The 14,070-nt window shown below is 43.8% G+C and overlaps 1 protein-coding gene across 4 annotated transcripts in view; it reads right to left on the bottom strand.

Moving 5' to 3' along the window:
* Window positions 1-14,070, bottom strand: part of POLK (DNA polymerase kappa) — a 215,302-nt gene that overhangs the window by 146,357 nt on the left and 54,875 nt on the right. For all 4 annotated transcript variants that reach the window (XM_029575127.1, XM_029575146.1, XM_029575117.1 and 1 more), the window contains one exon: window positions 10,474-10,605. In XM_029575127.1, the coding sequence (XP_029430987.1) occupies window positions 10,474-10,605 (132 nt within the window). The remainder of the gene's footprint in view (window positions 1-10,473; window positions 10,606-14,070) is intronic.

Genomic DNA, 14,070 nt, shown 5'->3' with positions numbered 1-14,070 from the left:
TTGGGAGCCAAATTCCCAGATATTTTATTTGATTCCCAGCCCATTTAAGAGGAAAATTGCTGCCCCAAACATTAGTATTCCAAGAGCCAAGTGCCATGGCCTCACATTTACCTAAATTCAATTTTAAACCCGCTAAGGGACCATATGTAGCTATTTCCGCTAGGGCTGCCTGTAAAGATTTAACAGGGTCAGTAATATGGATCAATAGGTCATGTTCGAAGGCAGCTACCTTAAAAGAGACCTTCTAAATATCTATCCCTTGTATATCCTTAGAGAGAGTTAGTCTACGTAGAAGAGGGTCTACTGTAAGGACAAAAAGTAATAGTGAGAGAGGGTACCCCTGACTTGACCTCGAGATAATGTAAGGTCTTTAGAGAACTCCCCGTTGACCAGAATAAGTAGCTTGTGGGGTAGAGTATAGTGTTTGAAGAAAGGAGATGAACCGACCATGGAATCCATATTCTCTTAAAACTTTGAAGAGCAAAAGTCAGTTAACTTATCAAAAGCTTTTTCCACATTAAAGCTAATTAATAAGAAGTTCAGGCACTGTTTAAGAAAGAGATCCATGGAAGCTAACACTCGTCTAACATTTACAACAGACAGTCTACCCCTGACAAACCCCACCTGAACTGGTAATATTAACTGGGACAAAAAAGAAGAGAGGCAATCAGCCATAATTTTTGCCAAAATCTTTATGTCACAATTTAGGAGTGAGATCGGCCTATTTGAACTCGGTGAAGTAGGATCTCATCCTGGCTTTGGGAGAACATATATAATAGCTTTATTGGCACTCCATTCCGAGGGCGAGGATTCTGAGAGACCGTCAAAGAGCCTACTTAAAGGCAGGCAAACATCATCATATCATATCTTATAAAATTCATTAGGTAGGTCATCTGGGCCAGGAGATTTGCACAGAGCTGAAGTTTTGATAGCTAGCAACAATTCTGAGATGGTAATTAGTGCATTCAATTGCCTACAGTTCTCCTCCGATATATGAAGCAAAGAGACATTGGCTAAATAACTCTGAATGGAAGATACCTCACAACTTTCAGAGCTATATAGATTCTGGTAATATCTATAAAAGATATCACTAAGATCCTTGGAGGAATGTTTAATTGGTCCCGTATGATCCTGTCGTGCAAGTATGTGAGATCTTCCCTCCCACATTTTGACAAGGTTAGCTAAAGTTTCCTAGTCCTATTGCTTTTTTTTTTTGTTTGTTTTCTGATGAATAAGCTCATTTAAAGCTCTTTGAGCTGCGAAAAATTGGGTACAGTTAGTGGCTGAGGGATCTTGGGTATAACACATTTTAGCCATTCTGAGTTGTTTCTCCAACTGCAAGATGGCACTCGCCACCTCCATCCTCATGTAGGATTTCCTTCGCAGCTTCCCAGTAAAGGACAGGGTGAGTCTGATGCTCCTCATTAAAGTGGGAATATTCCCCGCATTTATCCCATAGATAGGCATGAAATGTGGTATCATAGTAAAGAAGGGATGCAATGTCTGTCTCTGGTTGGCTCCCAGGGGAGAGATGCCTGCTATGTCACACCACACAGGTGCATGGTCCAAAATAGCTAAAGGGCCAATCTCAGCGCCAGTTAACTTAGAGAACAAGGCCATACTTACTAACAGATAATCCAGCTAGGACTTTGAGTCATGTGCCCGAGACACATGTATGTAAAATTCTCCAAACATTTAGTAAGTCCAAGTTATTGCACAAAAATGGAAGGCCACATGTGAGATTCGCCCGAGAGATGGGTCTAGGAGGTTGCCTGTCAATGGCATTGCCCCCTAAAATAATAGGTAGGTGTGAGAATGATAAGAGAATGTTTATGATTTTAGTGAAAAAGGATTGTGAATAAGTATTAGGAGCTTAAATGTTCCCCAATAAAATCTGTTTACCAAAAAACGATACCTGCCCTCTGGATCCACAGTCGAGTGCCGTACTTTAAATACCAGGGATTTAAGAAAAAGTATGGCAACACCTGCCCCACGATGAGTAGAAGAAGCAGAAAAAAACCTTACCCACCCATTGCTTCTGCAATTTCTGATGTTCAGCTTCTGAAAGCTTAGTTTCTTGCAGCAAAGCGATGTCTGCGCGAGGCCTACACATAGGCTGTAATGTTTTATAGCGTTTAGTAACTGAACCCATCCTGCAGACATTCCAGGTAACACATCTGAACAGTAGATAACAACCTGAAGATTGTCTTGTCAGCAGCTAATTTATTTATTTATTTATTTTTGGTTTTTATATACCGATCTTCTTGCATTAAATACAAATCAAACCGGTTTACAAGGAACAAGAAACTGCCTGTAAGGCGATACATGGAACTAAGAACAAACATTATCAACCTAATAAATGAAGGTTGACCGACGTGCCGCAAATGCGCAGTAGAGAGCAACTCTACTGCGCATGTGCGAGCACGTCGGTCACAGCAGAGCGTCAGCTGCTTGATAACATGGCGGCTGCAGCAGCGGCGGCATCGGCGAGGGGCAGCGGCATCAGCGAGGGGCAGCGGCGGCATCGGCGAGGGGCAGTAGAGGCGGCGGCATCAGCGAGGAGCGGCGGCATCGGCAAGGTGCAGTGGCGGCGGCGGTATCGGCGAGGGGCAGAGGCGGCGGCATCGGCGAGGGGCAGCGGCATCGGCGAGGGGCAGTAAGAGGTGGCGGCGAGCAGTAACAGCGGCGGCGAGAAGCAGCGAACCCGGTGGTGAGGGAGGAGAGTGAGGGGGAGGGGAGAGTGAGGGAGGGGAGGGGAGGGGAGGGAGGGAGAGTGAGGGGAGGGGTGAGAGGGAGAGTGAGGGGAGGAGTGAGAGGGGGAGAGTGAGGGGAGAGTGAGGGGAGGGGAGGGAGGGAGAGTGAGGGGAGGGGTGAGAGGGGGAGGGAGGGAGAGTGAGGGGAGGGGGAGGGAGGGAGAATGAGGGGGGAGGGAGAGGGAGGGAGAGGGAGGGGGGAGGAGAGGGAGGGAGGGAGAGGGAGGGGGGAGGGTTGCCCGTTTTAACGGGCTTAACGGCTTGTAATAATTATAATTATAATTCCCCCCCCGCCCCCAAGAAAAAAGAACCCAGTTTAGAGAGGCATTCGGCAAAGGCCGGAAAACAACTTTCTCTCAGAATGTCAACCAAAATGGCCAGCATTAGCCAGTTTGGGAAAGCCATGTGTGCTGTGGGGCCCCCCCACCTCAAACCAGCGTCCAAGGACTTTGAAATGTAAAAGGTTCATGCAGCTACTAAATCCAAGGACCCATGAGTGGCTGTGATGACCTTCATCCAGAATCAGTGTTGAGCCCCTGAATAAAGGTTTGCGCTTCCTCCGCTGATGTAAAAAAGGCGTTCTTCCCTTTGTAAAAGATCTTTCATTTAGCAGGGAAAAGCAGCATTGATCTGATGTTCTTCTGCATTAATTAATTACATACCGGTACAAACATTTTCCTCCTTGTGGCTATCACCTCAGAATAATCCTGGAAGAGCAATACCTTGTCCCCTTCAAAATGGAGTTCTTTTTGCCTGCGGTATGCTCTTAAAATTTCAAGCTTGTGGGCAAAGTTGAGCACTTCAAATATCACTGCTCTGGGTTTAGATGGAGCGGGTTGCCAGATAACATAGGCCCAAGGCGATGGACCCTCTCAATCTTCAGGGGACCATGTGCTTCAGACAGGCTTAAAGTTTGAGTGAGCCAGGCTTCCAGTCTCGGCACAAGATCCCGGTCAGAGAAGGATTCAGGTATCCCCACCAGCCGCGGATTGTTTCTAAAGGACCAATTTTCTAAGTCATCAACCTTAGACTGCAGAGTTTCACAGAGGGATTTTAATTGCTGAATATCAGCACACGTAGTAGAAATGTTATCCTCTACGTCAGATATTCTCTGTTCTGCAGATTGCAGCTGTTGTTGAATTTGGGTTAACTGGCTGATTACCCCTGTGAGCTGACTGAAGATTTGATTAAATTTGCCCTCCAGTGCTGCCAGCACGGTAGCTGCGACATCGATGCTCAGCGGGTCCGACAGCTCAGCCACAGCGGGAACGTCAGGTGCATCAGCCATTTTGGAGTCTCCCCCTCATGCCTTCTCCTTCTTTGCCACTTTAGACGCCATATAGGTAGGACAGACTGCCAAAGACGCTGTGATGCAAGGCACCACTTCAACAAGGCTGCGGTGCAGTGGGAGCCGGCCAAATCGAAGGACTGAAAACGCTGCAAAGTAGTGAAAATGAGGAGAGGGTCCCCGGAGAGGTCAGGTACTACATTTGGTCTCCCTCACAGCATCACATGACCTGAGATGGTAATTTTAAAATGAGTGCGCATGCGCCCATACATGCAGGTATCAGCGTGCGAGAGAATATACACTGGAATTTTAAATCATATGGGCACTTTCATGCATATATTTTAAAATACACCAACCATGTGTAACTATGCTCCTAATTTTAAGAAATTACTTGAGCAAAGCTAGTGCGCGCGTTTTCCATAGGACTTTGTCAGCTTTTATGCCCGTATGTAAGCGGATTTTAAAACATGCTCGCACAAGGCACATTCCCAGAACCTGCCAGAATACGGAGATTAGACTCTCTTCATCCCACGTAGCTTGGTGGCTAGGGTCCAAAACTCAATTGCATAATGTCCCATCATTTGAGATCCCTGAAGAAAGGCGACCAGCCCGGTTTCTCAAAGACTCTGCGGAAGTGCTCTAGGAAGTTGGCTAAATTGCTCAGCGTTGGGTTGTTCCACTCCCATAGCGGGGATGCCCAGGCAAGTGCCTTCTCGGTGAGGAGTGAGATGATGTAGGCTACGTTAGCCTGGGCAGATTAGAAACGCCCAGATTGCAGCTCAAAAATAATCTGGCACTGGTTCAGGAACCCTCTGCAAGTCCTGGGGTTTCTGTTGAAACGTAGTGGTGAGAGGTATATGCCTGACATCACTGTCGAAGGTTGTTACACTGGGGAAGTCTGTGTTGCAACTGAAGGCGCAGAAAGTGGATGCTGAACCGAAGTACTCTCAGGCGAATGTATACTGTTTGCATGGAACCAGAGAGTTGCTGAACTTGTAAGGCCAGAACTTGCAAGAGTTGGCGTGCCTGTGAATCAGCAGAGCTCATGGCCTTCACAATCTGTCACAAAGAGGGGGTAGTGAGCCCTTAGGTCACTGTTAAGTTTATACAGCTTATCTTGTGTGAACACAAGATAGGCCTTAACAAGCGGCAACTGATAAGCTACAAGACTAAATCTGCCTGACCATCCACCTCACCCTTGAGTTGAGCCCACAGGTTCTGGTGGTCAGCATGGCTTTCCAGACTGGGTACAAGGAAGGTAGAAGTACACAAGATCAGAGGCCAGGTTAAGGTCGGAGCAGGCAGAGAGCAAAGAAGAGTCAAGGTCCAAGAAGAAGTCAAGGCAATGAGAAATCAGGCCAGGGGGAGAACACAACAGAATAGACAGGAGAGGGCAAGGCTGGAACAAGGCAGTGCAAGAACACATAGAAGCAAACCAAGAACAAGGCAGGAAACACACAAGAACAAAACCAGAAACCAGGCAGGAAGAAGCTGAAGCAACTAGCACTGCAGAACGAGCAGGAAACCTGTTGGGAAGGCACTGGAAGATGAATCTGAGCTTCCCTTTATACTAGGCAGGATATGTCACCTGTACATAACAAAGGAAATCCAGCCAGCAGGTCCTTTAAAAAAGCATAGGAAATGCAGGAAATTAAGTCATGTTCCTGGGATTCAGCACAAAGCCAGAGGTGCTTCAGACTAGGATATAAAGGACATTACATAGATGCATGCCATGGCTTTGATCAAGTAGCATCCACAAGGATGACCACGAAAATCTGACCAACCTCCCATACTTGGGGGGGACAATATTTTCGGCAAGAAGCTCTGGGAGATGTTCACTCAGATAAAGGACCAAAATTTGGCAGTGCAAACGCTCTTGATGGCTCCTTAACAGTCCTCCATGGGGAGATGTCACTTCCATCTATACAAGCAGTCATACATTCATAGATCATACTGGTCTTTTTGACAGTACTACTGCCGCCCCTTCTGGCCCAGCATCAACAGCCGCTTCCGGCCAGGTTCAGACAAAAAGAATGCCATCAGCCAAAACCACACAACAAGCTCAGCCTAGATGGGGCCTAGCTTTTGATTCCTCCAATCAATATGTTCCAGACTCTTCCAGTGGGGGGAAGAATTCAATATTTTGTAGAGGATTGGCATCAGACCACCAAGGATACCAGGGTCTTCAAAATTGTGCAATCTAGGTACTGGTTGCATTTCTCCCGGTTGCCATTCCTTCCACATTGTTCAGTACTTCATCCGGATCTGTCTCATCTACAGCAGCATCATTTGGAAACCCAATCATTTCTCCAACAGCAAACAATAGAGCCAATCTCAGCAACTCAAAATACACAGAGTTTCTATTCCTGATATTTCTTTATCCCTAAAATAATGGGGGGACTGCGGCCCACTCTGGATTTCAGACGTCTGAACAAATATATACTCTGGGAGAAATTCAAAATGAACTCCCTCAGCACAACCTTCTTTACATACAGATATGTGCCTTTGATCTAAAGAATGCATATGCCCACATACCCATCCACCCTTCACAGTGGCAATACTTCTGCTTCCATATGGATTCTTCCATTACCAGTTGTTCGACGTCTCCACTACGCCCACCTTACCTCTTTGGCGACTCCCTCTTTGCCTGTAGGAAGTTTGGCTGCCGCAGCGTCATTGTGCCGTTCTCCTCCGGCGTCCCTGGACCGGCTAGACGCCGCACTTCGCCATGTTTCCCAGCAGCCTAAGGGTGCACGCGTAGCGTGGCCCCGACTCAAGTACCAGCAGTGGCGCGAACCTCAGGGACGTCCCCTGAGGTGACGTCATCTCCACCAGATATTTAAGGTCTCTGAAATCGCTAGCTAATCGAGCTAGCAAGGAGTTGGAACGGAATGTTTTTCTTATGCTCCTAGCTACTCTGCCTCCTCGGACTTACCAGGGGTACCCGCTCCTCGGGGGCCTCATTTCTTTTTGCCTTTCAGGTCGCAGTCTGGAACCGGTACTCGCTCCTCGAGGGCCCATATACCCGAACTTGCTACTGAACACCACTTCTGCCAGGAAGTCATCGCTGCCTACAACACCAGTGAGTTACCGTCTCTCTCTCTCTCAGAGTGTTCCCTGGAACCACGTACTCGCTCCTCGAGGGCCTACTTCTTTCCAGCTCCTAGGCTGCTTCTAAGAGACTATTGTGTGAGAGTTACCATCAAGGTTCTGTTCCTGAACTCTGCATACCCTGCCTACTCACTATATTCAGTTTCTCTACAGCTCAGTTATCCAGGATCGCTGTTCCAGTATCTGAGGGACTACAGTCCAGCAGGGCGCTCCAGCTCCCTACTGCCACCTCTGGTGGTTCCATATACTGTCTAATAAAAGAACTAGTGTGTGTCTGTCTCCATACTCTGAACCTGACCGGTGGTCCCTCTTGGGATCTTCCCCCGGGGGCGTGGTCATCTGCCACCGGCCCAAGGATCCACCCACAACTACCTCAAACACCAACACCAGTATAAAGTGCTCCTGTTTGCCCTCTTGTTAGCCTTGAGGGTCTTTATGAAATGTCTCACAGTGGTGGCTACTCATCTCTGTCACCAGGAAATAAATACAAGGACAACTGGCTCATCACAGTGAAATCTCTAGACGAAGTCCTCCACTCTCTGAACTTGAAGATATGTCTTCTGCATTACTTAAGCTTTCTGGTCAACTTTGGGAAACTAAGTATGGAGCCTACTCAGAGGCTCAAGTTCACCAAAGTTTAAATAAACTCATTGCAGAAAAGAGCATTCCTGCCCCCTGACCGAGCGAACATCATGACGTTCTTCATCTGCATACTTCTCCATGCTCAATAGCCAGAAGGCTACTAGAAGTCCTCGGTCACATAGCAGCAGCCATGCATGTGGTCCCACTGGCCCATATTCACACTTGCTACCTCCAGTGGGGTCTATGTACTTAGTGGGATCAAATAGCTCAACTACTTTCATCTCCAGTTCAAACAACAGTAACTATGAAACAGGAGTTGCAGTGATGGCTGCACCCCAATTCTCAAAGAAAGAGCCCCACTTTGCTCACTCCCCTATAAAATGGTATTGGTGATGGATACCTCTACCAAAGGGTGGAGAGCACACATAGGGATTATCCAAATGCAGGGCCTCTGGATGCTATCAAAACAATCTACTGGACTTGAGAGCAACTAAATATGCTCTATTCACCTCTGCATATCTCCATCAGGAAAAGTGCATTTTAATTCAAACCAACAATTAGGTTGCCATGTTTTACATTAACAAATAAGGAGGAACGGAACATGACCTCTCTGCCAAGAAGCCCTGAAAATCTTAAATTGGGTAGAAAAAAATCAAACATTTCTACAGGTCACCTATCTGCCAAGTGTCTCCAACAAGCTAACATATCACACCTCAGCAAGTGTTTTAACCACACGAGTGGTCTCAACAGCAATTAGTGCGCGACAAAGTCTTCAGCTTATGGGGGGGTCGGTGGACCTATTCACATCATCACAGAACACAAAACTAAATCAGTTTTCCTCAGGTCTGCCAAATCATCACAGACTAGCTCAGGACGCTTTCCTCCTCAATTTGGGACAAAGCCTCATATATGCTTTTTCACTGTTACTGCTTATGACAGAATAGTGCAAAAAGTTCTTCCGGACTGCGCTTGGCTGATCCTCATAACCCTGGCGTGGCCCAGATAGATCTGGTATGCATATCTTGTACAACTTTCCAGTAGTCCTCCCATACATCTGGGAACAGATCCTGGCTGTTAACTCAGCAAGACAGGACATTGTATCATCCCAACCTTTCAGCCCTCAACCTCATGGTTTGGATGTTGAGCACTCAGTGATCTCCACTTAACCACAGAGATTGTGGATATTCTAGTCTCATCGAGAAAGCCTTCAGTAAGGAGAAATTATGCCTTCAAATGGAATAGGTACTCCAAATGGTGTCAATAAAATGCTTTTGATCCATTTTCTTGCAATCCTAAACATCTGTTGAAATCTTGTTCCACCTTTCTTACTCAGGTCTTGCCACCTCTTCATTGTGAATGCATCTCAGTGCTGTAGCAGCTTACCATACAGAAATGGATAGCAAACCAGTCTCTACTCAGTCACTGATATCTATTTTTATAAAAGGTCTGTGGCATGTCAAACCCCTGGTACAAAAGGTACCTGATCTGTGGGACCTTAAATGTGGCCCTTTCACAACTGATGAAGCTTTTTTTTTTGAGCCACTGGAGTCAGCTCCGCTAAAGTACTTGAAATGGAAGATGGTTTTTCTTGTCACAGTGACTTCCGCTAGAAAAGTCAGCAAATTGCAAGTTCTCACCCACTATCCTCTGTACATGCAATTCTTCCACAACAGGGTGGTTCTCCATACTCATCCAAAGTTTCTGACGAAGGTAGTCTCAGCTTTCCATCTCAATCAATCCATCGTATTGCCCATCTTCTTTCCTAGGCCCCACTCACACGAAGGCAAAAAATCGCTACATATTCTGGACTGTAAAAGAGCCTTAGCATATTACAAGAAACAAACTTAGCTGCATCATAAATCCTCCTAACTGTTGATCTCCTATAAACCCAACAGGCTTGCTAAGCGTAGCTTGTCTAACTGGCTTGCGAAGTGCATTCACCACTGCTACAGTGGATATACTAGTCTCATCGAGAAAGCCTTCAGCAAGGAGAAAATTATGCCTTCAAATGGAATAGGTACTCCAAATGGTGTCAATAAAAAGCTTTGGTTCCGGCAACTTCCATTGCTTTTCTTCGAGAAGTACCTATTGAAGAGATCTGCAAAGCTGCAACTTGGTCTTCAGTTCACTCTTTTACATCCCACTACTGTCTTGATAATCTCTCCAAAATAGACAGTAAATTTCAACAAGTAGCTCTGCAAAATCTGTTCTCGCTGTAGTTCACTCTCCTTGGTGTAGACTGGGTTGCTTATAAGTAAATGCTCCTCTGCAGCCCTCAGCTTGGGGGACTCCTTACATGTAATGGCTAATTCAGCCTGCTTATCGAAGGAAAAGCAAATCTGCTTACCGTAAATGGTGTTTTCCAGAGATGGCAGGATGACATGGAATATCACCCACCTCCCTGGAGAGTAGAGTGTCTAGCTAGATTAGTTCTGGGATAGACTAAAGAAGCTCCAAGGCAATGCCTGTGTGGGAACTCCCGCACATGTTCACTCAATCTCAAAGCTCAACTAGCTTGGATAGATGAGTCCAATTGGTGCTGTCGGATGAAGTCATCCACATGTAACGGCTAAGTCGTCCTGCTATCTATGGAAAACACCGTTTATGGTAAGCATACTTGCTATATATTATATATGGTACATTAACATTGTTTTGTAATCTGCATTGAACAGGCCTACCAACTGGAATTGTGAAATATAATTCTTGCATTACATTAAAGTAAATTTTTGGAGTACTTACATCTTTACTCACTGCTCGATATTTGTCAAAATTTAATGGAACAATAACAAGATTTGGGCAGAGTTTCTTGGCAATGAATCCAGGCATAGCAGCACGAACACCAAACCGACGAGCAAGGTAGTTTGAAGTGGACTTTAAAAAAAGAAAAATATTTGAATGATTAATATAAAAATCTAACCATGTAACAACAAATTTTCCATTTTATACAGAATACATGTCTAACTTACTGCATGCCAATATATATATAATATACAAAATATACAAAATATATGGGCTGAACCACAAATGTCTTTCATAAATTACATTAGAACATCTTTATTAATTAGTATATATATATTTTGTTTATGACAATAATAAAAAATGGAGCTAGTCACAAATTGAAGAACCATGGAAGTCTGTATTTTTCTATTTGTTAGGCACTCTCAGAGATTTATGATATCAGCATGGTGCTGGAGTCGTAAGGACACTTTCAGAGCTTCACTCCATCAAGGTGGAGTTGGATTCTATACCTTACATTTTACAACATTTAAAGATATTTATGGGAATCAACAAGATTCAAGGACATTTTTATAGTAATGTGGAACATATTTGCACTGTTTTAAAATAACTTTTCAAGATTTTTACTTAATGAATATTATATGGAAGTATTAGTAGTAGTGTCCAGCTACATTTTTGATTATTATCAAACAAAATACATATGTTAAACAATGAATAAATATTTTCTAATGTAATTTATGAAAGACATATGGTTCAACCTATATATATATATATATATATAGTCCTGAAGGTAGGCCTAGTAATAGGGAGTTGCAGTAATCAATGTTTGAAAATATTAGTGTTTGTAAAACTGTGTGGAAGACCTGTAAAGTTAGTAATGGTTTCAGCTGATGTAATATTCTCAGCTTTGAGTATCCTGTTTTAATAAGTTTATTTATGTGTTTTTCCATTGAAAAGTTCTCCTCAACCTGTATTCCCAGGTCCCGTACTTGATCCGAAGGTGTAATGTTAAAATTACCCAGGTCTAGGGGTGGCAGTTTGATTATAGAGGAGTTTCTCCTTAACCATAAGATTTCAGGGTTTTTTTGTGTTTAGCATTAGTTTCAGCTGAGATAGTTCTTGTTGTATTGCTGTCAAGTGATTTGTTGAATGGGATGTAGAACTGAATGTCATCTGTGTATAAGAAGTTGATTCCTAGTTCCGCTAATACTGTACATAGAGGCAGCATATAAATGTTATATAGTGTTGCTGAGAGTGCTGAACCCTGGGGGACACCTCTATTGATTGTGAAGGTGTTAGATATGTGATTGCCCAGTCTGACTTGGAATGACCTATCTGATAGGAAGGAAGAGAACCATTTGATAATATTTCCGTCAATTCCAATTTTTCTCAACTGTTGGTCCACAGTGTCGAAGACTGCCGTTAAATCAATTAGTACCAGGATATAAGATTCATTGTTGTCAAACCCCTGTAGAACAGAGTCTGTTAAAGAAAAGAGTAAAGTTTCTGTTGAACAATTTTTTCTGAATCCAAATTGATTTGGATAAAGAATATTGTCTTCTAGGTGGTTTTCTAGTTGGGATAACATGGCTTTCTCTAGGACTTTTACAATAAAAGGCAAGTTGGATATTGGTCAATAATTGTCCCAATTGTCAATTCTGCCAGATTTATTTTTTAGGATTGGTTTAATCACTGCTTGTTTTGCCCCAGCAGGGACTAATCCTTCTGATAGCGAGTGGCTGATTATGGTTGCGCTTTTTGGAGTGATTACGCTGTGTACTATTTTCAGGGAATTTGTGGGAACTGAGTCCAGTGGGTGTAAAGCAGGCTTAATTTTTGTTATGATTTGGTTAATTTTGAGTTTAGATACTAAGTCAAATTCGTTCCATTTTGCTTGTCTATGTTTTTCTTCAAGTTCTTTTGTTGGCGCCTTAAATATTACTCTCCTCTGTAGGAGTAGTTGATGTCCGGAGACTGAGACATAACACTGAAAAAGATTATACTTTTCATTCAAGACCTCACAATAATTATTCTCGCTTTGATTTTTTACTAGTGGATAAGTGTTTAGTCCCTCAAGTGCAGGATGCCATTATTGGTTTTATCACATGGTCAGAACATGCCCCCTTTATGCTTAAATAATAATTACATTGACACTCATTTCTGGAGACTCAATGATGCTTTATTGTCAGATAAGGTTTTATGTAATAAATTGAGCACCCTGCTTGAAGAATTTATACAGCAGTCACAGTGTGGGAGAGTCTTAAGGCCTATGTTTGTGGTCACTTGATCTCCTGGATCAGAAACTTAGAGCAAAGGCATAACTGACTTGTAGTGCTACCTGTCTTAGGGTGTCATTTTGTAAGGTTTATCGCGTGCGATAGCTTGCTAGGGACGGAGTCGGGGCAGCAGACTCCGCGATGTCTTCGCTGGCGGCGATAAGGTAAGACACGTTATCGTTGCCAGTAGCGCGCCCAATAGCACCACCTTTCAAGGTGGTGCTATTGGGTGCAAAAGCCGGCAGCGATAACACCGCAGTGGTGTGATGGCTGCCAGCTTTCGCAGGCCCGCCCCCCCCCTTCACCCCCCCACCCCCCGTTTATCGCAGAATGGTGAATCCAGGCCTTAAAGCTTTAGTTATGTCTCAGGATAAGCTAAAATTGCTCAAGGTTGAGGAAATGGCCAATCAATTGAATTTGGTACAGCTAAATTTTGAATTCAGTAATAAAGCTGGTCGACTACTGGCACATAAACTCAAAGTATAGAAAGCCCAGAACTATATTTTGAAAACTAAGGACGCTAATGGGTGTATGGTCTTTACCTCAACCCTGATTAGAAATAGTTTTACACAGTCTTATGTGTCTTTATACCATACTGATTACTCAATTTAATCTGAAGAGGTGAACTGATATTTGGCTGTGAACACTCTCCCAACTTTAGAGCCTAATTATATCTGAAGCTATTAAAAGTTGAAAACCTGGTAAAGCACCAGGCGTTGATGGCTTTACCACTTTATAAGACCTTTGAGTCAGTTCTCTTGGTCCCCTTGAAAAAAATGTTTAATTTGCTACTACTGGGGCAGATAGTTTATCTAAACATTCCAATTTGGCACATAAAACAGATGAAACCCTTTGTGTATCCTATCGTCCAATATTGCTGATAAATTTAGATCTTAAGTTACTGGCTAAGATATTTGCTAATAGACTTTGGATATTTCTTCTGACACTGGTGCACGAGGATAAGTTGGGATTCATTCCAGGCAGGATGGCAGCCGATAATGTGCACTGGGTGCTGAATTCGATATGATCTAGGTATAAGAAAATTCCTTCTTTATCATTAGCAATTGATGCAGAAAAAGCATTTGACAGGGTCCATTGGGATTTTTTGTTCAAGGTTTTGGAAAAATTTAGACTGGGAGATAATTTCATTAAGTGGATTCACAAACTATATTCATTTCCAGAGGCCAGAATTAAAGTTAATGGAGGCTAATTTCAAAAATTTCAAGTGGGCAGAGGTACGAGGCAGGGATGCCCCTTATCACCTTTAGTGTTTGTGGAATCTGTGCAAAGGCATCAGGAGATTATGGGTATTTGTAGAAGGCAG

This window comes from Rhinatrema bivittatum, chromosome 1 (genome assembly GCF_901001135.1).
Source record: "Rhinatrema bivittatum chromosome 1, aRhiBiv1.1, whole genome shotgun sequence".
NCBI classification, from domain to species: Eukaryota; Metazoa; Chordata; class Amphibia; order Gymnophiona; family Rhinatrematidae; genus Rhinatrema; species Rhinatrema bivittatum.
This window is presented reverse-complemented; position numbering and strand designations above follow the sequence as displayed.